The sequence below is a fragment of the Centruroides sculpturatus genome, unplaced genomic scaffold (assembly GCF_000671375.1).
Source record: "Centruroides sculpturatus isolate CEXI.00-Female unplaced genomic scaffold, Cexi_2.0 scaffold2139, whole genome shotgun sequence".
Classification (NCBI taxonomy): Eukaryota; Metazoa; Arthropoda; class Arachnida; order Scorpiones; family Buthidae; genus Centruroides; species Centruroides sculpturatus.
In genome coordinates this window covers 4,033-29,442 of record NW_019386469.1, presented here as the reverse complement: position 1 = coordinate 29,442, position 25,410 = coordinate 4,033, and the positions used below count along the sequence as shown (strand labels likewise).

The 25,410-nt window shown below is 29.4% G+C and overlaps 1 protein-coding gene across 1 annotated transcript; it reads right to left on the bottom strand.

Annotated features, from left to right (window-relative positions):
• Window positions 1-14,947: 14,947 nt before the first annotated feature.
• On the bottom strand, window positions 14,948-24,900 carry LOC111615080 (venom metalloproteinase antarease-like TtrivMP_A). Its single transcript, XM_023356468.1, has 19 exons — window positions 24,760-24,900; window positions 24,496-24,665; window positions 24,158-24,247; window positions 23,970-24,093; window positions 23,716-23,894; window positions 23,548-23,616; window positions 23,319-23,474; window positions 18,232-18,320; window positions 18,010-18,137; window positions 17,746-17,915; window positions 17,536-17,625; window positions 17,348-17,471; window positions 17,094-17,272; window positions 16,926-16,994; window positions 16,698-16,852; window positions 15,609-15,658; window positions 15,415-15,529; window positions 15,180-15,347; window positions 14,948-15,101 (listed from the first exon to the last, which is right to left on the bottom strand). The coding sequence occupies exons 1-19, from the start codon at window positions 24,815-24,817 to the stop codon at window positions 15,065-15,067; spliced, it is 2,220 nt and encodes a 739-aa protein (XP_023212236.1). The 5' UTR covers window positions 24,818-24,900; the 3' UTR covers window positions 14,948-15,064.
• Window positions 24,901-25,410: the final 510 nt, after the last annotated feature.

Genomic DNA, 25,410 nt, shown 5'->3' with positions numbered 1-25,410 from the left:
CCACGCTACTCCGTTGCCTAGGTTTTTATATTTCTGGACTCAGGACACTTTGAAACGTCGAGAAATGCAAAAAAGTTTGGGGGGTTTTTTCTGTTTATATAAATGTTAGTGTGTGTGTGTGAGGGAAAGGATTATTTTTTAAACCAGTTTGGAGCTTAATAACGCCTGTTATTTTTGTCGAAAATTTCTGAAATTTAGCAGGGAGGTTTGTTTATTAGAAAGAATAATGCTATTAAATTTTAATGATTAAAGGTGGAGGAGTGGGGAAATAAAGGGGTCGTGTGTATCTCCAGTAGGGTCGGACTTAATGACGATTTTACTCGTTAATTAGACTGTACAATTTTTTTTTATAAAACCCATCTCTACTCTCAAAATTAAGCTTTTTACCATTTTATAATAGTTAAAAATATAAAAAGTATTTAATAAAATATGATAACGAATGACGCCACCAAATGTTGCCGGGAAAGTTAATCAACTCGTTGCTGAACTTTTTTATAAGGGTGGTTAAAATGACGGTACTCAGGCACGCGTAGAACCGGCTTTACTGAACCGAATCGAATGAAACTCGGTACATATGCAAATCAGATCACGAGGAAGCGCTCTGCAGGGAAAATTAGTTGAAATATTTATCACCGGAGAAAATTTGGCGCTGTTCTATCAAAAAACGTATGATTCTGGCTCCGGAGTTGATTGAAAAATCATGTTTATGTGCGACAGTTGCAACATGTGGTCGACAGAGAAAGATCCTGTATCGAGCACATTGGCCTACTATAAATGTGTCAAATGTAATTTTATTGTTCTAATAACATTTTTTCCTCGAAATATAATTGTCTAGAGAACCTATAATTAGATAGATGTCGTGTAAAGAACGCTTTCCTATTGGCAGTTTGTTATCAAGTGACTTAAGCCGCCATTATTCATCCAAACAACGTGTTAGCGAGATTGGATAAATTTTACCGTCTCTATGTTCGTTGTACCGCAAACAAATTAAAATGAATCAAAGGTATTAAGATTATATAGACAATATTTCTAATGGCGATATACTATTTATTTGTATTAATCTTAAGTTTTTGAGTTTTATGCGAGTTGTTATACAGGGTGTCTCAGTTAAACGTTTCAGAACTTCTCAGAGGAGTAGGGTGCATCCCGACGACTCGTAATCGCATAGCAATGCAGGGTCGGAAATGCTTAGAAAACTGATATTCTGTTGTTAATTTAACTTATTTTAACTTAAATAATTCGTACAGTATGACTGGATGTATTGCTTTCGGCTGCACAAATCGCAGCGAGAAAGGATTTTTGATGAAAGTTTTCCCGAAAGATCCTGCACGTCGTTAACTTTGAGAAACAAAAGTGAAAAGAGAAAACTGGAAAGCAATCGACAATAGCAATTTATGTGAGGTAAGTGAAGTATTAATAATCACCTACGTATGCAAAATTTTTATTTTATATACGGATGATATATTCATTCATAAAACAGTCTAAATTGCTTAAAATTTAAATTAAAAAATCTGTATACATAAATTATTTATGAGTATTGACATGTATTGATATTTATAATATGTGATATACAATATCTGATATGAAAGTTCTTAATTATACAAATCTACTTTATTTTAATAAAAAGTATTGTAAATTACAGTAGATTTGTAATTTAGAACATAAGATATATAAAAAATAGAATTTGATATAAAAATGATTGGTGAATAATAAATATATTTTAATTACACAGTATTTATCATAAGTACTTATAGTAAATTATTACTGTATTTCAGTTTAATAAATAACAATAATAATATATAAGTATCATGTGTTGGAATTAAGTTGTTTTATAAATACACCTCACAGTAGAATACATTTAATATTCTATAAACATATCCTATATTTTATATTATATTACTTATTTAATTGCATGGAACTTATCAAATACTTATACAATTACAAACCAGTAACATATATATATTATTAGATTTATTATAGTGTATACCTGTATAAATCATATATTTTATACATTTTATATTAAATATAAATTATATGATATCATATCAATCTATTTCTTAGTTAATAACTTATATGTATTACTAATATAAGACTCTTTACTTATGTTATATAAATAAAAATTACCTTATATGTTCTTATGTTATGATTTGCAATTGTATAATTATTTGATAAGTTCCATGCAATTAAATAAGTAATAGCATAAATTGTTTAAATCAAAATGTGCTGTCTTAATATCTGAAATGATACACTTAATCTGATTTTCTGGTACATTTTCCTGATGATCAGTGGGAAAAAACTAGAGTTGATGGAACTAGAAAATTTAAGCATAATGCTGTCCCTTTCATATTTTCTTATGCACCTGTTAAAATATCTAGAAAGGCTCCACCAGTAAGAAATCCACTTCCTTCAAAAACCTGTAAAATTTTAAAAGATGATGCAAGTTTTGTTGAACAAGCATCAAGTTATGAATCAACAACAGATACTTTTCAACATAATAATTCTACAATATTCAATAAAGATTTCAGTTTTTAAAAATGTAAAGATAAAATAATTGATCACTTAAAAAGCATAATATTGAAAAAGGATAAAATATATTTTAAATTACACTTTAAATTATCTAATTTTTATAAATGATTAGTTAGGAATAGAAAATAAAAGTTTAAAGTTTGTCAGTATGTACAGCATTAGGATTGAGATTTAGCTGTGGTTCAAGAGATTATGACAGCTTACTCAAAGCAAAGTACTAATGCATATTGTGGCGAGATAACATTGCCAAATCATACAGGCTTGGCTACTCATTCACTAGTCTTTTAAGTTTAATGGTATATTTACAAGGTGGAAACAGATTGTTGCTTACTTTTATACTAGCAAATCAATAGATGGTTCTGTTTTTAAAAATAACTTTCAAACTATTTATATGAAATAGAAATTAAGTTCTATTATGATAATGTTCAAAAGACCCTAACTTATCTATACCTATTTTTGTAATAGTTAAAACTTTAGTATTAAAACATTATTTTTATATATCGGTTTCGCTATTCAGATACGATTAACGTTCGTATCCACAATTTACGTAAATGTTTGAAGAGTAATGTAGCCTAATATTTGAATATTTTTATCTTAGGTTCACGGCATTACCCTACTTTCCTCTTTATATTTCGAGTCGTTGATAAAAATTCAAAGTCTCCTCTTCAGCTACAATCGAATATACAATATTACTTTACAATGACAAAGTAATCAATTAAGTAATAAGGACATTCGATAACATTACTTACTATAATAATTATATAAACTATAATTTTGAATATTCGTGATTTTTAAAACAACTTCTTTGTACACTATAACCAAAATAAACCTTTGTTTAAAAAAACACTAGAACTAATTTTAAATAACAGGAAATTTAAAACACATTAAATACCAATACAGCTAACACAATATATAGACTATACTTACATCTCTTGCCATCTTTCTATTCTCGCCTTTCTATCTCCCACTCTCTTTCCGTCTTGCTCCCTCATCTATCCTCTCACCTCTCTTTTCTCTCTCTTCTCTCACCTCCTTTTTCTCTCTACCTCTCCTGTTTCATTCCCCACTCTTTCCCCTTTTCCTCTTATTACTCTTCCCTCTCTCTCTCTCAATTTAAACGTCACTCAACTCAACACGAAATATTCCATATTTTAAACATATTTATTTTAATATATTATTGTATGATTCGATAATCACACAAGTACAGAACATCTTTCATCACCAAGCCGCCATTCAGATTTTTCCACGTTTAACTAAATATTAATTGAGAAAACATAACTTCTGTTTTCTCAGTTAAAATTGAGAAAACAAAAGTTATGGAAATAATTTAAAAATATAAAAGAAAAAGATTATATTTAAAAAAATAAAAAAGTGGGGCTTACGAAAAGTCTAATGCGGCATCGACTTAAATAATTTTTTTTCTCTTTGAACAAATATTAAAATAATTAAATAGCCTAAATTACAAAAATTCTAGCCGGGATTCTCGCGTATATAAACAGAACTTTTAAGCTTAATATTATAAAAAATTAATGAATATTTAACAAAAGTATACGCACTGTTTACAAAAACAAATGCTGTCAGAAACGCACAGATGCGGCTTACGAAAAGTCTAATGCGGCATCGACTTAAATAATTTTTTTTCTCTTTGAACAAATATTAAAATAATTAAATAGCCTAAATTACAAAAATTCTAGCCGGGATTCTCGCGTATATAAACAGAACTTTTAAGCTTAATATTATAAAAAATTAATGAATATTTAACAAAAGTATACGCACTGTTTACAAAAACAAATGCTGTCAGAAACGCACAGATGCGGTTTTGTTAGATGTGGTATTTATTAATTATTCTAATAAATTTTTTACGTTTAAACATAAATTAAAATAAAGAATTCTTTCTAGAGACTTTTCTGATCGCGTTCATTGATTTTTCCTACAATCACTTAATTATTACTTTGTTATAAACTTAATACTTTGATACTTCGAAATTATTCGAATGGAAGAAACACTCGTGAAACCATTCACTTAAGAAATTTTTCAGGAGCGAAGNTATAATTATCATTTCAGTTTAATAAATAACAATAATAATATATAAGTATCATGTGTTGGAATTAAGTTGTTTTATAAATACACCTCACAGTAGAATACATTTAATATTCTATAAACATATCCTATATTTTATATTATATTACTTATTTAATTGCATGGAACTTATCAAATACTTATACAATTACAAACCAGTAACATATATATATTATTAGATTTATTATAGTGTATACCTGTATAAATCATATATTTTATACATTTTATATTAAATATAAATTATATGATATCATATCAATCTATTTCTTAGTTAATAACTTATATGTATTACTAATATAAGACTCTTTACTTATGTTATATAAATAAAAATTACCTTATATGTTCTTATGTTATGATTTGCAATTGTATAATTATTTGATAAGTTCCATGCAATTAAATAAGTAATAGCATAAATTGTTTAAATCAAAATGTGCTGTCTTAATATCTGAAATGATACACTTAATCTGATTTTCTGGTACATTTTCCTGATGATCAGTGGGAAAAAACTAGAGTTGATGGAACTAGAAAATTTAAGCATAATGCTGTCCCTTTCATATTTTCTTATGCACCTGTTAAAATATCTAGAAAGGCTCCACCAGTAAGAAATCCACTTCCTTCAAAAACCTGTAAAATTTTAAAAGATGATGCAAGTTTTGTTGAACAAGCATCAAGTTATGAATCAACAACAGATACTTTTCAACATAATAATTCTACAATATTCAATAAAGATTTCAGTTTTTAAAAATGTAAAGATAAAATAATTGATCACTTAAAAAGCATAATATTGAAAAAGGATAAAATATATTCTAAATTACACTTTAAATTATCTAATTTTTATAAATGATTAGTTAGGAATAGAAAATAAAAGTTTAAAGTTTGTCAGTATGTACAGCATTAGGATTGAGATTTAGCTGTGGTTCAAGAGATTATGACAGCTTACTCAAAGCAAAGTACTAATGCATATTGTGGCGAGATAACATTGCCAAATCATACAGGCTTGGCTACTCATTCACTAGTCTTTTAAGTTTAATGGTATATTTACAAGGTGGAAACAGATTGTTGCTTACTTTTATACTAGCAAATCAATAGATGGTTCTGTTTTTAAAAATAACTTTCAAACTATTTATATGAAATAGAAATTAAGTTCTATTATGATAATGTTCAAAAGACCCTAACTTATCTATACCTATTTTTGTAATAGTTAAAACTTTAGTATTAAAACATTATTTTTATATATCGGTTTCGCTATTCAGATACGATTAACGTTCGTATCCACAATTTACGTAAATGTTTGAAGAGTAATGTAGCCTAATATTTGAATATTTTTATCTTAGGTTCACGGCATTACCCTACTTTCCTCTTTATATTTCGAGTCGTTGATAAAAATTCAAAGTCTCCTCTTCAGCTACAATCGAATATACAATATTACTTTACAATGACAAAGTAATCAATTAAGTAATAAGGACATTCGATAACATTACTTACTATAATAATTATATAAACTATAATTTTGAATATTCGTGATTTTTAAAACAACTTCTTTGTACACTATAACCAAAATAAACCTTTGTTTAAAAAAACACTAGAACTAATTTTAAATAACAGGAAATTTAAAACACATTAAATACCAATACAGCTAACACAATATATAGACTATACTTACATCTCTTGCCATCTTTCTATTCTCGCCTTTCTATCTCCCACTCTCTTTCCGTCTTGCTCCCTCATCTATCCTCTCACCTCTCTTTTCTCTCTCTTCTCTCACCTCCTTTTTCTCTCTACCTCTCCTGTTTCATTCCCCACTCTTTCCCCTTTTCCTCTTATTACTCTTCCCTCTCTCTCTCTCAATTTAAACGTCACTCAACTCAACACGAAATATTCCATATTTTAAACATATTTATTTTAATATATTATTGTATGATTCGATAATCACACAAGTACAGAACATCTTTCATCACCAAGCCGCCATTCAGATTTTTCCACGTTTAACTAAATATTAATTGAGAAAACATAACTTCTGTTTTCTCAGTTAAAATTGAGAAAACAAAAGTTATGGAAATAATTTAAAAATATAAAAGAAAAAGATTATATTTAAAAAAATAAAAAAGTGGGGCTTACGAAAAGTCTAATGCGGCATCGACTTAAATAATTTTTTTTCTCTTTGAACAAATATTAAAATAATTAAATAGCCTAAATTACAAAAATTCTAGCCGGGATTCTCGCGTATATAAACAGAACTTTTAAGCTTAATATTATAAAAAATTAATGAATATTTAACAAAAGTATACGCACTGTTTACAAAAACAAATGCTGTCAGAAACGCACAGATGCGGTTTTGTTAGATGTGGTATTTATTAATTATTCTAATAAATTTTTTACGTTTAAACATAAATTAAAATAAAGAATTCTTTCTAGAGACTTTTCTGATCGCGTTCATTGATTTTTCCTACAATCACTTAATTATTACTTTGTTATAAACTTAATACTTTGATACTTCGAAATTATTCGAATGGAAGAAACACTCGTGAAACCATTCACTTAAGAAATTTTTCAGGAGCGAAGTCTGTTCTTCGCTGTCTTTTTTGTATTGGATTTGCTGTATATTTAAAAATTTGAACCACTTTTCATTTTTATTTCCTTCATTTATTCATTTAATAAACTTTTTTGTTGCTATTGTAGAGAGATTGTGCTGTTTCCACGTGTTCACGTGGAAACAGCACAATCTCTCTACACTCGCTGTCAATCACTGATTTTACTGCGATAATATTATTATAGAGTTTTTAGATGATTTTAAAGTATTTGTATTTAGTTATTTAATAGAGAGAGGAGGGGAATTAGGTTTAAAATTCGCTAATAGAAAGAATTTATTAATGTAATATCTTTTAAGCCAGGGGTGTCCAGCCCGCGGGCTGCATGCGGCCCAAGGCAAGTTCGAATGCGGCCCAATAAACGCGTAAACAAAACCGACAAATTGTTTTATTTTATTTATTTTTTATTTCAACGGCATAAACTCAAAAAAGAAGTTTCACAAAGCCGTAAACTTTTATACATATTTTATTTTTGAGTGAAAAGAAAATATTTTCAAATACTTGGAAATGTGTGAATGACGAAGGAATACTATATAAAGCTGGAGTTGTGACTCAAAGGATTATAGACCCAAATTTGAAAAAAGAAGAGAAAGGCCAAAAGATAAAAAGTAGTGAGAAAGGTTAAATAGACCTTCTGTTATGCAAATATTTACCCTTAATTTTTCAACCTTCCTTACTACTTTTTATCTTTTGGCCTCTCTCTTCTTTTCTCAAATTTGGGTCTATAATCCTTTGAGTTCCAACTCCAACATTATTTAGTATTCCTTCCAGCATTGCAAGATTTGGCTATACTTTTTAGTTTGGCGCATTGATTACTTACTGGGCTACATATTATTTATAAATATATTAGTCGAATAAAAATGCACTTTAAAATGGTGTTTCGTCGTTTTTTATTAATTAGAGATCGAAATAAAACAAATATTTGTGTTTTTCAAATAAATTTTTGTTTGTCTCCTTTATAATAGGCTAAATGAATTTATTTATTTCTAAGTAAAAATTGAAAGTGTCTGTAGAAGTAATTTTTTAAAATATCCTTTTTCGTAATAAAGTTTTAATATATATTACTATAATCTAGACATGTTAATCCTTAAATATACTTGTATATTTAAGGATTAGGTCACAAATATATTATATATACTTGTGGCCCAAAACGCCATGACTCCTTCCAATCTGGCCCAGAGAAACAAAAAGGTTGGACACCCCTGTTTTAAGCTTTTAAGAAAATAAATAGTAAAGGACACGAATTAGTAAAACCTCTCACACTATAGAACTAATATTTTTATCGGTAAATTTGACTTACGAATCATTACTGAAAATAACTTTTATTAGAGCCTAAATACCGCTAATGATTAGTTTCAAAATAATTTATTAATACTGTATTAAATAGTTAATTAAGAAACATTAATGCCCTAATTAGAAATATTCGAAACACCTGCTATAACACGTCACAGACCCATATTTTAGCAAACATTATGTTCCTGTTGTTTATAGAACAAACAAACACGTATATGAATATGTCATTACTTCTACATTCGACCTATATAACACGATAAATATGACTTTATTTAATCGAATTAACTAATAATATTAAGTTTTAAATACTGTATAGGTCCTACATGGAATACAAATTGGATTACAAATAACAGACTTTTCGTCTACAAGGCTTTTAGTTAAGTAAATATATTTAAGTTCTTTTTTTAACTAAAAATATTTATTTATAATATATTTTAAGAAAAATTTGATCTTTCTGTAGTACAGTATTTCTCAGTATACTGTACTACAGAATAAAAATGGAGCCGACGTGTTGGATCTTAAATGTAGCCATATATTAGAAAAGAATCTGTCAATAGAATAGAAGGGAGTCTTCAAAAAATGTCGGAAACTTCAAATTGATTATAACAGTTTAAACTTCTTATAATTTTTTAATATAGGGGAGACCGGGGCAACTTCGGCATGCGGGGCAAGTTTGTCAAGCGCTTTTTTTAAAAAACAAATTAAAAGCAGACTTTGGTTATAGGTTAGGCAGTTGAGTTTTATTGGTGGCTTGTTGAGTGTAGTGTTTTTATTGTTCTCCAACAAGCGTAGTTGAATTATCAAGCAAATTTTCATTTTCGTTCAATTCCATATAATATTTTTTTTCCATTTATATTGAATTGGCAGGTTTTGTTATAATTCCATGATAACGAAAGTTACTTTTCCTGTTAGAAGGATGTAACTTCAACTTATTCACGTGGCCAGATCGTGGCTTGGCATTCTGTTCTCAGGGTTGTACTTAATGTTTCGAAATCATGACTAGCGGGGTAAGATCGGCAACATAAAGCCACATTAGAAGCAAAGGATAAAAATCAAACAGATGATAAATGAAAACATGTTTGCATTTGTTATTCATGTATATATGTCTTTGAACTTGCATTTCGTTGTAATAATATTAAATGGGTGTTGGATTTGTATTTCTTTGTTTTAATAGTGAATTCCAACTTATACATTGTTAATAACATAATTTTATATACGTGCCTATCTTGCCCCATTACTGTTGCCCCTATACCAGGGGCAACTTTAATAAAAATAATTAAAATAATTACAACTTTACAAAAAGAGAGAAGTTGCCGATCTTGCCCCTATACCCGGGGCAACTTCGTCAATTTCTCTCTTCTTGTAAAGTTGTAATTATTTTAATTATTTTTATTTCCAAACTGATTTTAACCAGTTCTATAGTAAGGTAACATTCCAATAGACAATATGCAAAGCTTTTTTTTCAGTTTACAGCAGTATTTATTACACAAAATTTAAGTAAAGCTTAACATGCCGATATTGCCCCGGTCTCCCCTATGCTGTGTGTATTATGTTCTACTTCATAATGAACACAGGGTTATTTTCTTTCGCATATGTAGACTAATCAACATTGGCACAATTATTGTTCTAGGAAAGAATATGATTAATACACAACGATGAGATAGATAATGGATTACCTTTGAACCATTTGATAAATTCTTCCGGTCATTTGCTATTTCAGTGTGATTTAACGCGAGATATTATTTTAAAAATCGTATTGGTTTTTTTTTCAATAGTGGGTTTGTCGTTAATTTTTCGCTCTAAATGGTTAAATCTTTTATTTGTTTCATGAAAAAAATCTCCAAATTCGGCAGCCTCTGTTTTTACAGAAAGTTTAACTATATACTTTCCGGATTTATCATGAAAACCAGTGCTAACACTTTTTTTTCTTTTCGCGAATGGGGGAGACTCCTCCTTGCTTATAAGTGCTCAAAGCTTCTTGTCCCATTCAATTGTTGTACTTCCTAAATCTCACAATTCGACAAATGTAGGACTTATCATACAGGATGTATGTACTCTTTTCTACTTCTTCCGTTTTCCCCTAATTTATATATTGTATCATTTAAGCACAAATAAGTGTGAGAAACTGCCGTAACATTCAGAATCATTATCGTTTGTTCAGATCTCTCTCTATTATCTATTTGAGAAAAGTGTTTTGTATGATAGGCATCCCTGATCTAAGCGTATTCTACCCCAATAAATGTTTCTACGCTTCCAGGGCATTAAAGTTTGGGTCTGCTGAGCAATTTTGATGATATTTTGTCAAGTATTAAAAAAATTCTAATTGATTACTAATGTATGTGTGAGTTAGCCGGGGGTACAGATCCTTAGAATTGATGTACAGTACCACTTAAACAGCACAGATCGATGAGATCTGTTCTCTGTAGTTCACGGATCGAGAGATCCGGTCTTTAGTCAAAGGATGGCCTTAAGGGCGTTTAAAAGAGATCCAAATTTTGAGATTTAGATCCACGTCAGGATTTTGACACCAGTTAATCAGTTTTATTACACGCGGATTAACACGCGTTATCTCGGAGTTTCGAGTACGAGGAACGCAAATAGCCTGAATAAGTATAAGTATGAACATTAACCAGACCATATTTATAAAATAAACTAAAACATTTAATAAATCAAAAATATAAAAAGTATACAAATGAATGACTAACAAATCGTACTTATACCTAAGTCACTACAAACTAAATTAAACCTAAACTTAATAATCCTATATTAAACCTATCGCGTGAGAAAGTTTACATCGATCTAACCGTTATCATATTACCTTCCCCAGGTCTTTCAATATTTCAATGTATGAGTTAAAATCTATAAGAAACATACAACAAAAATAAATACATGTTTATAATTTACATAACATATTTATTAATATAATTTTATATCTATATATAATATATTTCTAGCAAATTAATTAAGATGATAATTTGATATACAGATAAAAAAATTACCTTATTTAGGAACAATCAACTAATATATTTTCCGTTATTTTATACACAATTTTTCTCGTTATTTTTACTTATAATTTGTGTATTTACCGCATTCTCTACATAATTCTTGAAAAATTGAGGAACTATTATAAATTTTTAATATTGATATTACTTTAGCTTTTGATATTTATAATTATAAATACCAGTAAACAGTATAACTAAATAATTTACTTAAACAACTAAATTAACTGTAGAGACGTGTTTGGTCTAATTATATGTACGAAAATGTTCAAGAATACTTCCTTATATCTTCGTAATCCAAATTTTAACAACATTACGATAAATTGTAATTTAACTAAATATATATATAGGCCTACAACAATCAAATGAAATTGCTGTATGATCAAAATCCTTTCTTCTTTCTTGGGATATGGATTTAATCGGTTTCCAGTTGAATATATAGGTAAAATAGAGCTTGCAAACATACAATAAATAGAGATAAAACATCATATTGGTGAAATACAAACTTCTTGTGTAAAAAAGTTCGTTTTCAATGTAACTAATAATGGTCTGTACAGACCATTACTAGATACATTGGTATAACCTGTAGCATAACCAGGTTATAGCACGAACACATGGTATAACCTGGCAATGAGCGAGTCTACACAACTGTTACCAGAGGGAACTGATATCATCAAGCGACGAATTTAACAATAGAGTTTCGCCGCTTACCATATACAGTATATGCTTTGCTTGAAACTCGGAGAATATAACAAAGCAAATAGGTTTAAGTAACTAACCTTTTCTTAACTTAAAAATTATTTTCTAAATTAATATAAAGTGACGATGATCAACCGTAAGTAATAAAAAATCTGTTCCAATACTTTACTGGATCAAAGTAGTCAAATCTTCTATCTTTTTGTCTTCCCAAATCTTACTTCGTAGATCATCTTCTAGTCTTTATCTATTTTATCTTTAATCTGATCTTTCAATCTCTTTCTAGGTATTTTTGGTCTACTGCTTTCTATTTTCTGCAATAAATTTATTCTAAAATTCAAAATCTGTTTAAACTTTATCATTCATTATGTACGATTTTATCATTCTAATAAAATTTTTACCAAATTCTTTCTACTTTCTCATTTACTACTTAACATAAGATAAATCGTTAAAATTAATGAAGTCACCAGTCATACTTTCGTGACATAAATTAAATAGAATTTTTAAATATATATTTAATAAACCACAGTAATTTAATTATATAATCAAAGATTGCTAAATTTGTAATTATTTTAANTTTCTAAATGATGAGAATTTTAACACTTTTTATTTAAAATAGTTATTTAAAACAATTTATAAATATGCCAAGAAAGGTTATACAGTATTATTGACTATAAAGCAAGATACGACATAGGCAAATAGAATAGAATTAAAAAATTCTTTAAAAAATATAACCTTTGCTTAATAAAAGCAGACAAATCACATCAAATAGTAATAATAAACTTACAAGATTTAGAAGACAGGAGATTATATCACAGAGACATTTTGAAAAACTTTTAAGAGATCCGTTTATCGAAATACAAGAATGCTATCTAAAAAATTGAAGAAATTAGTAAATGAAGGCTACATCTCGATACATCAAAGTAAAGAAATACTTCTTAAGGAAAACGTAAGGATTCCTAAATTAAACATTAGAATTAAAACACATAAACAGAATAAGTACCGACCAATTATTGATGTTAAGTTTACGTTATTATATAATTTAGAAGTATTTATTAAAAAGTCTTTACAGGTTATTCCAAATTCAAAATACATAGTAAAAAAATGCAGACGATTTAAATATCAAAATTAAAAAAAGAAGACATTTTGCCTGAATATAAGTTAATGAGCTTGGATATTACATCAATGTGCCCTTCTATCAATAATGATATGATTACACAGAGTCTATATAAGTATGGAGTTTCCAATTATTTAAAAGATTTAATTAATTTTGCATTGGCTAATAATTATTTTACAGTAAAAGAAAACTGATGGCATTTCCATGCGTTCATTAATTGGACCGAAATTAGAGGAAATCTACATATTAGATATATGAAAGGCATATATGTAAAATATAATAAAATTCTTAATCAAAATTTAATTAAACTGGCTCCAACTCAATATAATAGGTTATCCGATCTAATGGTTATATAAAGTATTAAAAAGGACCCATTAGAAGAAAAAGGCTACAGACTCGAATGCACATGTAATATTCCAAGTTTCTATATTGGTGAAACAAAGAGAAAATTCAAGACTAGATTGTTGGAACATTTAGCAGATGTAAGACTAAAAATTAATAATTCTCCTATCTTTCATCATTGTTGTATTAATAACTGTACTAGAGTCTCCATATAAACCCGGATAGAAGAATAGAATGGAAACTCATTAAGGAATATTGTCGGAGTTTGAACTATATGCTGAAAACCCTACTGAGGAGGCCTAATATTTTTGGCGTAATGCATTTAGGGGACTTAACAATGTAATAAAGTGTTTTCTCTGCAAAGTGGGTTTGCTTTTACCCTTTTAACTTTGATTTTTATTTCATTATTGATATTATGTTTTAGAATTTTTGAAGTTATTTAACTTCCGTAAATCAGAAAGAAAAGAAGAATTGATTTTTCGTGTATTTCTCTACAATATAATTAAGTACGAATTGGACTTTTAATTTAGTTTGAAATTTGAACATGTTGAACTAAAGCTAAATTGTCCTGAAATTACACATAATCAGCGCGGATTTAATGAATTAATAAATGTTAATCGTCTGATCGATTTTCACAGGTAAACAAAAAGATAGGTCATTTATTGTTAATAGCGTAATCAACAATGTAGTGATCACACTTTCTAAACTAACTCAATCACGAGTCACGGCTGTCATTTAATGGTGAAATATCACTCATCATTAATTAGCACTCTACCTAGATAGCGTTATATTGAACTTTGACTGTATAATATTAATTTATTAGAAGGAAGATGATTTAAAATATAAATTAATGTTGCATATTTATCTATCATTATAATATAATATAATTATTAACGTGTTTATGCTGCCTGCCAGTCGAAATTATATTACATCTTGCAATAATTATGGATGTTTCTAAGTAGCAATTAAATACGTAAAAAGAAGAATAACGTATCCCATTTCGTATAAAACAGATCAAGTCATTGGTTCGCTTACTTACTTAGAACTACTCTAAAATTCATTTATACATTATCAAACACTTTTTTCTATTGTGTTACAAATGTAATTGAATTGCTTTAATTAATTAATCTAATTTTGTAGTAGTCATATTAATTTTTAAAAAGATTTTAATCAAATTTATTTAATTTAAGCTGCATATATATAGAATTTAAAATTTTTGATGTGTATTATGTTTAAAAAAAAATCAAAAATTAACATATTTCACATATGTGAAACGCTAATAAAAATACAAATAATTAACCACAAAATTATTTACGTTTAATAAATTTTATTTAACTCAATTTCACATTTCTTTGAAGTAATCGTTAAAGAAAAATAATATTATCTGGCCAAATTTTCTCAAAATAACTGCAACAAAGATTTACTTAGCACTCTTCTACAATACAAGATGCCATTGACAAACTGTTAATTACAGAGTTGTTATTATAAAAACATGTTTTTCAATTCATAATGATTTTATTTCAAATGCTTTATAATTACCTGACGAATTGTTGTACACATGCTCTCGAACACGGAGAAAATTTGGTTCCATTTTGTTCGTTTGTTTCATAACTCATAATATATCCGTATTTCCATTTACATTCTACTGTTCCCGGATTACCAGGAATGTACGAAACGGGAGAATCTTCATCGTGGGGACATGCGATCCTACAGAAACATTTTCTTTTAAATCACTTCTTAAAATTCTTAATAGTTTGGAAATATCAATACTTACATATGAGCCAATTCGTGAGCAAAAGTATGACAATATTCGTAGAAATTGCCTTCATCGTCTTCTGAAATGCCATATTTGTATCCATTATCACAAACTGAACCTACATAAGCTATTCCTGTATGGAATATTTTTTAATAAATCAACAGAGATGTTATATGAATAAAGATTTTGAAGGAAACATTGTTTTAAATTACCAATTGTGCCCAAATCGCACTTTCTCTTATAAACGTCAGCCATTGGTCTCCTAGAAAATAAATAAATAGTTATTGTACACAGGGCCGGCGAGCCAAAAATTGCCGTCTTTTTTCGCAGTTGCTGATAAGGGGTTATTCGTCAATGACGTGCACACTGGAAGGGAAGGAGCAGGACAGTGCCGTGCTATGATACAGAGAGACTGCTGCATCAGGTGGCACCGTAAGGGGTGACAATTCGGAGACTTGCATCATACTGAGAAAATCTATCGCACGGACCTGAGAGGGGGATTGACAAGTCGGACAAAGTCGTACAAGGGGTAGGAAAGGGGTTGAAGTTCAGTGGACATTTGTTTTATTTCATTAAATTTTATACAGTTAATTAAGTTCTAACAGTTTTTTCTTTTTTTTATAAATAACTTCAGAATCTTTATCAGCTAATAGTCTAATAAATACCAGCTTAGGATAAATGTTCAGAGATTTGCTGGAATAACCTAAGACATTCGCTTGATTCTGTTGATATCGGGTACAGTCTCTAAAATGTATACTACAATATTCACAATCATTAATAATAACAACAACAATAGTCTTTCGAATCTTTTGTCTCATTAGACAACTATGGTTCATTTTTTTTTTTTTTTAATATCTTTACTTAGCTAATGCGAAGATTCTTAAATATTGACTTGTAACAGGGTCAAATTTTGATAATATTTTTTACTACAGTTGCTTTGTGCAAATATTTTATAGAATGCTAACATTTGCTAAGATTCTAGCTAATAGCGATTCTAGAGAAACAACAGAATACAATTGAGAACTAGAAAAAATTCTTTCCTGTCTAATTTCCTGAAAAATATCAGCGCCATTGCACCCCGGTGCGGCGCAAAATGAAAACAATAGAGAGCCAATTGGCGCATTTTCATGGAAAAATTATCAAGGAAACCAACTAAACAAATTATTTACTTAGTTGTACTGTACATTGTAATGAATAAAAATTTCAATATATAATCCGAAATTGCCGCCTGAGGCGACTGCCTCACCCTACTGATTGTACAGTACGGTAAGAAACTTTAAATATTAAGTCAGTACACTTACAGTGTTACAAGCATAACTCCATCAGCTTCATCGATCAACGGAATTTTTGCATTTTTATAGTACTCAGCCATATTTTCTATTAAGTCTCCTGAGTCGAGATAATTAGGACATATTTTAATAGCACTCTTCTGGATAAAAGACGCTTCATTGGTATTCTGTAAATATATCAGACACGATCTGCATAAACTTTCTATAAATTAGTAGATATGACTTATTAATGATATTTACGTCATATGTTATAACTCCAATTAGAAGTACTTTTAACGTCAATTTCATAGTGTCCATTAAATTTTGCACCTACACAAGAAAAGTTTAATATTGTAATTGTTAAATGTGTGATATTTCCAAAGAAATTTATCAAAATTTTCCTACAACGTAATCATTTTTCTCATTTACCTGAGTAATAGTTACATATAAATAACGGAGATGATAATATTCTGCAGTCTCATCATATTTTCCACCGAAACTATGTGTGAAAGTTTTTTCTGAAACAATTACAATTTCTACTACGATGCAAATGCCTGATCTTTTTTCAGCTTCAGTTACATTTCTTATAGCCCCTGGAGGAATCATCACTGCAAAAGAAATATACATTTACAATCGCCTCATAGAAAATACCCAGTTTCTATTAAGAAACATCGATAACATACAGGCGTCATTCGTTCGAATTCGACCTCTCTCCATATTTTCCACTTCGAAAACACGATGCGCTCTCCTTCCTTCCGTAATTGTTTCCTCGGGTTCTATTCTCAACTTCTTACTTATAATTCCGTGCTGTAAAACTTTAGCAGTCAGACGAGTTTCGCGAAACCCTCACATTACTCTAAAATAAACTTACAATAGATGTAAAACCATCTTCTTCTATATGAAGAGCGGCTCCTTTTTCACTGTCTCTATACAACTTCTTCTTCAAGCTTTTAATTTTCTCCTTGAGATATAAAATGGATTGGTTAGATACAATAGCTCATGTACGTAACTCTACGTGTTATACCATATTCTTCGGTAAAAATTTGAATTTATAAAATAAGAGTTATATAAAAAAATCTACCGTGGGTTGTCTTCTCTCGTGATCTCCTTCGTAAATAACGAAATCGTCCGAAATTAATTCACCGGCCGGTATTAATCTGAGATCTATATCCTGATCGATAGCTCTAAATTTGATCCTTTTTATCCCGGATCTTAATGTCTCTACGGATGGATAAACAACATCTTCTCGGCCTAAACAATTGCAGAAAATGTAAAATCATTTTTCACTCGATTTTGATTTAATATATTGGTTTCAATTGTACGAATTGAAAATGTATTCACTTACCTGTTGGAACGGCCGAAGTAATAGTAATGAAAAGAGAAATTGTCAAATATACGAACATAATTGCGATGTATCCCGTTGATAATTTCTTATCGGCTTTATATACGTAACATTCGGCCAGATTTCGACTTCTATGTAATCATATCTAACGACCAATCATATCACAAATATAATAACAAATCTCATTTTGATTGGTCATTTGAGAAGGCGATCGATTTTACGCACAAATAAGGATCCGGCCTTATTGTGTTGGCGGTATCGACAGGTGTTATGTCGTCATTCATTAAAATGCTTACATAAATTATTCCATATGTCTGAAAATATTCAAGAACGGCATAAATATTTAAAACAATTCAAAATTTTATTTATTAAATAGTTTTATATAATTTTAATTTTTATGGTATTAACAAATATATTTTAAAAATTTTATTTTTTTTGTATTATTACTAAACTTCAATTATTTAAATGTAAAATAATTATTAAGTTATATAACAGATGGAAGGTTGGTCCGAGCGATTAAAGCATTCCTGCTCTGGAAGACCCTGATAAAATCCGTGAGGCAGAAAAACCTTAGTAATTTTTCGGAGAGATTGTCTCTGATAAGTTGGGCCCTATCCCTTAACACTCATTCGCTGCCATTAAAGGCCTAGTTGAACTCGTGGCGATATGATTTAAAATATCCTCCTTATATCATATTCAAAACCAAGAATTAATCTATTTATGTTCGTTTATTCAAGTAAAAATAAACATTTAACTTTTCTGAATTTTGTTCATTGTTTATACAGGATGGCCCAATGGTTAAGAAATGAGTAAAGAAAGTGTTACAGCTCAATATCTCATATATCAATCAATAATTAAAAGTAATTTGTTTGGTGTTCAAGTAAGGAAAGGTGCCATTCAGCTAAAGAATTCCAATATTGCAATTTATTCGGATCTTTAAACTCGCATTGCTTTAATAAAAAGCGTCGTGTAAAATAGAAGTAACGGTTAACAAATTGGTATAGAAATAAAAAATTTAAAATTTATCTTGTATACTAGTACAATATCAATTAACAGGACTTATTATACTGGATTTATGCAGAATTGGAGAACGCAGAAAACAGGTGAATTAAATAAAAAGTGTTATTTCTGATCTATAAGTAAAAGTTTCTGCATCCATAAATCCAGTATAATAAGTCTTATTAATTGATATTGTACTAGTATACAAGATAAATTTTAAATCAAAATAGAAGACACAAAGGCATAATAATTATAATGGTATAGAAATAAATTTGAAACATAAAATTTATGGATTTTTTTTTATTTAAAACAAAAATCCCATTTAAATCCATACGTTTATTTCGTCTCGTTAGGCAAATACGTTAAGCTATGAAAGAGGGAACAGAAACAACCTGTGCATTAATGACATCTACACCGTTAGCAGATGTTCGAAGAAACTATGTAGTGAGACTAAATAAATGTCTGAATGTAAATTGGGTTACGTTTGAATAAATAAAAATTCATAATTCTTTTCAAATAGACTTCTTTACTCATTTCTTAACCATTATTTAGGCTTTTTCCTATAGAATTTGCTGCTTTTCTATACTTTGATAGGTTTCGGTTTAAAATTTCAGAGTCGATTTCACCACCACCGGGCCATATTCTTTAGCCGATTAATAATGTCTTTCTTAACTTGAATATTGATGAAAAAAATTAGTTTTAACCTTGAATAATGTAACTCAAGTTGACTTACTTTTGCTAAATTTAAAAACGTTAATTTAAACTATAAAAAGAAAGCCATTTATTAGACTAATTTGAAACTATTATATACAAATATATATGTATATATATATATATATATATAGAGAGAGAGAGAGAGAGATTGGGAGAACTTTCTGATTAAATATTATCCAATTCAATATCTGATGGTCCTTTTTAACAAATATATTTAAAGGAATATCGTTGGTTCTACTATATACTTCCAAAGTTATCTCAGAATGCAAATAAAGAGAGAGAAAATTTAAATAAACATTAAATAATTAAAATATAAATAGAGATAGATATTATTTTGTAATTGCTTTATTGGCTACTGAGGCTCTTATTACTAGACTTGTCTAGCAATAAGAGTTTCAGTAGCCAATATAGAAATCAGTAGTTAGAACTAAACTCGAAATAGTAATAACCCAATATTATTTAATTTAGATAATAATAGGTATAAAATATCCTATATTCTAAAATTGATTTGCAAGATTAGAGCGATTGCCTCAATTAAAAGTTATCCTATTCAAGATCAAAAAGACAATTCACTATTTAAATATTTTCTGGGGGATTATCTTAGTGCTTAGCATTTCCTTGATTCTCCAGTGAATCAGGATACTATTATTTGTTTATATAAATAATATAATAAACATTTCTGAAACAATAATTTCATTTTATTATTTATATTTTAAATTCTTACTTATCTGTATTATATTTTATAATTTAAATTATCTAAAAGATTTCAAATTACTTGTATATTTTCTTAAAATTCTTACTGGATTATGATTGTAATAACATTGATATTTTTAATATATTATCGAAAAATTAAATAAATGTGTTTTTATTTTACTTTATTACAAGTATGATGCACACGTATGTTTTTAAATATCGTATATCGTAAATTTCTTTATACCGGATAATCAAAAAAAAAGTCGCGAAAAATAGCACGAGGAGTTTGGCATGCCAAATTCCTCGTGCTATTTCTCATATTTAGTCCCCCGTGGATCCCGGAGTCGGGGAATTTTTCGTGATCATCTCCCCTCTCGTCGGCCTTGCACAAACTTTGGATGACCACTTAAAAGAACGTTTGAAAACATAAACCTTTGATTTTCATCTAACACCATTAAGGAAGGAAGGAAGGAAAGATGGACAATAGTTAGATGATGATTGCATTTTAAGTATTAATTTATATTGCTATAATAGTTTCAATTTCTTTATATCTCAAAATAAATTTGTTATTTTTTTACTTTAGTGTATAACCAATATACTGTATAAACATTAGTAATAATATCAAAATATAAATATACAGGAGTAAAAGATGAAATTTGCTACTAGTTTCAAGTATTTAAATCTTCCTTGGCGAAGAAAATCAGCAGGCAATCGTAGAGTTCGTCGAAAATTTTTCATATTTTTTTGTTTTTTTTTTAATCAAATTAGTAAAGCTTAGAGAAAGATTAAAAAACAATGAAGAATACTTTTACTGTTCTTACAGGATTAGAGAAAAATATTTCTTTTAAATCTTTTTCATGTGTAAGGCCTCCGACGGTACCAGTGAAGTTTCTTCCCCAAACTTCGTCTCGTTGAGTTGGTTTGCCAAATTTATCACGACTCCATATAGTTTGATTCGGGTTCGTTGAAAGTACATCTCCACACTCAAGATAGACAATATTTACAGTTTATTTACAACATATATATATGGAGTATACAAGTTGGAAAACATAGTAAATACAGGATACACAAAGCGTGGTGCCTGACGTACTAGATTGGCTTCCGGGAATTATTAAGCCTCAGTCAGCCTGTGGAGTGGCTCAACTGTACGGTTCGTTCAGTCTCAGCACTTACCCGTCCCTGAGATAGTTACCAGAGCAGTAGGGGAAGGTGGTGCAAGATGGGACCATGTGGTAAGTCTGTTTATTCGCGGTTAACGCGCTTTCATCTAGCTGTTATTTGGGGAACTAAATGCCAACCTCAAAAGGGATTACAGGACGAGAGAACGTCCGAATCGCTCTCTGGAAGTAAGACAGTTTTCCACGTTTCGGCAATACTTCATTTAATTTTACGCCCGCTACAAAGTTTCTACAAAGTAAGCATCATTGCGAACTTTTACATTACCTTTTAGATGAATATATTATGGTATTCGAAGTAACCTTTAAGACCGGATATTGTTTAATTTTGAAATAAAGTTGACCCGTGTTTGCAGTCAGTATGAAAAGTGCACGTTGGGGCAAGACGGGGTACCCCATCTTGCCCAAGGTTAGCCACGAATTCTGCCGATGGCTAGAGACACCGCAATATAGTGCAGCGAACTAGTTTTAAATTCGTCGTCATTGATAATTCTATATCATTTTTTCGAATATATAAAATAATAAGTTTAAAAATGATCTTTTTATAGAAAATGAAATATTTCACTTTTAAATCATATCTAACTGTAATAAATTTATACAGTATATACTGTATTATTTTATTATTTATGTTTTTACGTTTTATTTTATTTGTGAAAACATTTTTTTAATTTAAATACTATCTTAACGAGAAATAAAATGCGAGATAACAATCGAAATAAAAATTTTTTCCATGGAAAAAAATATCGTCTGCTTACAAAATAGCGAAACTGAGTATGCGCGAAGTGACTATCGTCTGGTAAAGTAAATACGAGTAAGTTCAAACTTTTATATTTATTTATTCGGAAAATAATAATAAATGTAGCCGTTGTGATAAATGGGCACGTTGTTCTTGTGCCAATATTAAAGAAAACGACAGTTTAACCATCTTAATTTGTTTTTCTTGTATATAAAAATAATCCCATCTTACCCCACGGGTGGGGCAAGATGGTGCATTTAGGCTTACGTATAATTTTAAAATATTAAATTTTCTTGTTTTTAAAAACGTTTTTCAAAAATTAAATTTGGCATTATATCAATAAATTACCAAATGTTGTAGTTGCCGAAAATAAAAGAATTATTGTTCTCATTAAAGTGGTTGCCATCTTATAACTTTTCATCCTGCCCCACCTTCCCCTATGCTCAGTGGCGTGTCGTCATTGGAAGCGGTGGAAGCGCCGTTTCTCTTAGATTTTCTAAAAAAATAAATACATTTTGTGCGATTATTTTCATATTTTAACGTATTTTGGATTAATTAAAATGAATATTTTATTATAATCGCATTATGTAACTTATTACAGATTTCTATACTATATGTGAGAAAAACGATAAGATTGCTATTATATAATCTATATCTGTATCTATATATACCTATATATATATATATATATATGGACGTGTGTGTGCCTATATTTCACTCTGCAGCCGAAACTACACATCGCACATGAATGGTGTTTGTGTGCGGTAGTAGCCTCATGTCTCCCATCGTGCACTATGTTGGTTGTGTCTCGATAGCTATAAGGGTGTGGCAGATATGGGGTTCAAAGTGGTTGACTTCTAAAATGTGTAACANCTGTACATTGTAATGAATAAAAATTTCAATATATAATCCGAAATTGCCGCCTGAGGCGACTGCCTCACCCTACTGATTGTACAGTACGGTAAGAAACTTTAAATATTAAGTCAGTACACTTACAGTGTTACAAGCATAACTCCATCAGCTTCATCGATCAACGGAATTTTTGCATTTTTATAGTACTCAGCCATATTTTCTATTAAGTCTCCTGAGTCGAGATAATTAGGACATATTTTAATAGCACTCTTCTGGATAAAAGACGCTTCATTGGTATTCTGTAAATATATCAGACACGATCTGCATAAACTTTCTATAAATTAGTAGATATGACTTATTAATGATATTTACGTCATATGTTATAACTCCAATTAGAAGTACTTTTAACGTCAATTTCATAGTGTCCATTAAATTTTGCACCTACACAAGAAAAGTTTAATATTGTAATTGTTAAATGTGTGATATTTCCAAAGAAATTTATCAAAATTTTCCTACAACGTAATCATTTTTCTCATTTACCTGAGTAATAGTTACATATAAATAACGGAGATGATAATATTCTGCAGTCTCATCATATTTTCCACCGAAACTATGTGTGAAAGTTTTTTCTGAAACAATTACAATTTCTACTACGATGCAAATGCCTGATCTTTTTTCAGCTTCAGTTACATTTCTTATAGCCCCTGGAGGAATCATCACTGCAAAAGAAATATACATTTACAATCGCCTCATAGAAAATACCCAGTTTCTATTAAGAAACATCGATAACATACAGGCGTCATTCGTTCGAATTCGACCTCTCTCCATATTTTCCACTTCGAAAACACGATGCGCTCTCCTTCCTTCCGTAATTGTTTCCTCGGGTTCTATTCTCAACTTCTTACTTATAATTCCGTGCTGTAAAACTTTAGCAGTCAGACGAGTTTCGCGAAACCCTCACATTACTCTAAAATAAACTTACAATAGATGTAAAACCATCTTCTTCTATATGAAGAGCGGCTCCTTTTTCACTGTCTCTATACAACTTCTTCTTCAAGCTTTTAATTTTCTCCTTGAGATATAAAATGGATTGGTTAGATACAATAGCTCATGTACGTAACTCTACGTGTTATACCATATTCTTCGGTAAAAATTTGAATTTATAAAATAAGAGTTATATAAAAAAATCTACCGTGGGTTGTCTTCTCTCGTGATCTCCTTCGTAAATAACGAAATCGTCCGAAATTAATTCACCGGCCGGTATTAATCTGAGATCTATATCCTGATCGATAGCTCTAAGAGTTATATAAAAAAATCTACCGTGGGTTGTCTTCTCTCGTGATCTCCTTCGTAAATAACGAAATCGTCCGAAATTAATTCACCGGCCGGTATTAATCTGAGATCTATATCCTGATCGATAGCTCTAAATTTGATCCTTTTTATCCCGGATCTTAATGTCTCTACGGATGGATAAACAACATCTTCTCGGCCTAAACAATTGCAGAAAATGTAAAATCATTTTTCACTCGATTTTGATTTAATATATTGGTTTCAATTGTACGAATTGAAAATGTATTCACTTACCTGTTGGAACGGCCGAAGTAATAGTAATGAAAAGAGAAATTGTCAAATATACGAACATAATTGCGATGTATCCCGTTGATAATTTCTTATCGGCTTTATATACGTAACATTCGGCCAGATTTCGACTTCTATGTAATCATATCTAACGACCAATCATATCACAAATATAATAACAAATCTCATTTTGATTGGTCATTTGAGAAGGCGATCGATTTTACGCACAAATAAGGATCCGGCCTTATTGTGTTGGCGGTATCGACAGGTGTTATGTCGTCATTCATTAAAATGCTTACATAAATTATTCCATATGTCTGAAAATATTCAAGAACGGCATAAATATTTAAAACAATTCAAAATTTTATTTATTAAATAGTTTTATATAATTTTAATTTTTATGGTATTAACAAATATATTTTAAAAATTTTATTTTTTTTGTATTATTACTAAACTTCAATTATTTAAATGTAAAATAATTATTAAGTTATATAACAGATGGAAGGTTGGTCCGAGCGATTAAAGCATTCCTGCTCTGGAAGACCCTGATAAAATCCGTGAGGCAGAAAAACCTTAGTAATTTTTCGGAGAGATTGTCTCTGATAAGTTGGGCCCTATCCCTTAACACTCATTCGCTGCCATTAAAGGCCTAGTTGA

What these genes read in the sequence shown, in the direction of transcription:
- LOC111615080 (XM_023356468.1), bottom strand. Translation starts at nt 24,817, where the DNA reads ATGTTCGTATATTTGACAATTTCTCTTTTCATTACTATTACTTCGGCC. An exon ending in AAGATGGTTTTACATCTATT is followed by an intron (nt 17,472 to 17,535) that starts GTAAGTTTATTT and finishes AAAGTTTTACAG; the next exon opens with CACGGAATTATAAGTAAGAA. An exon ending in GTGCGATTTGGGCACAATTG is followed by an intron (nt 15,530 to 15,608) that starts GTAATTTAAAAC and finishes TATTCCATACAG; the next exon opens with GAATAGCTTATGTAGGTTCA.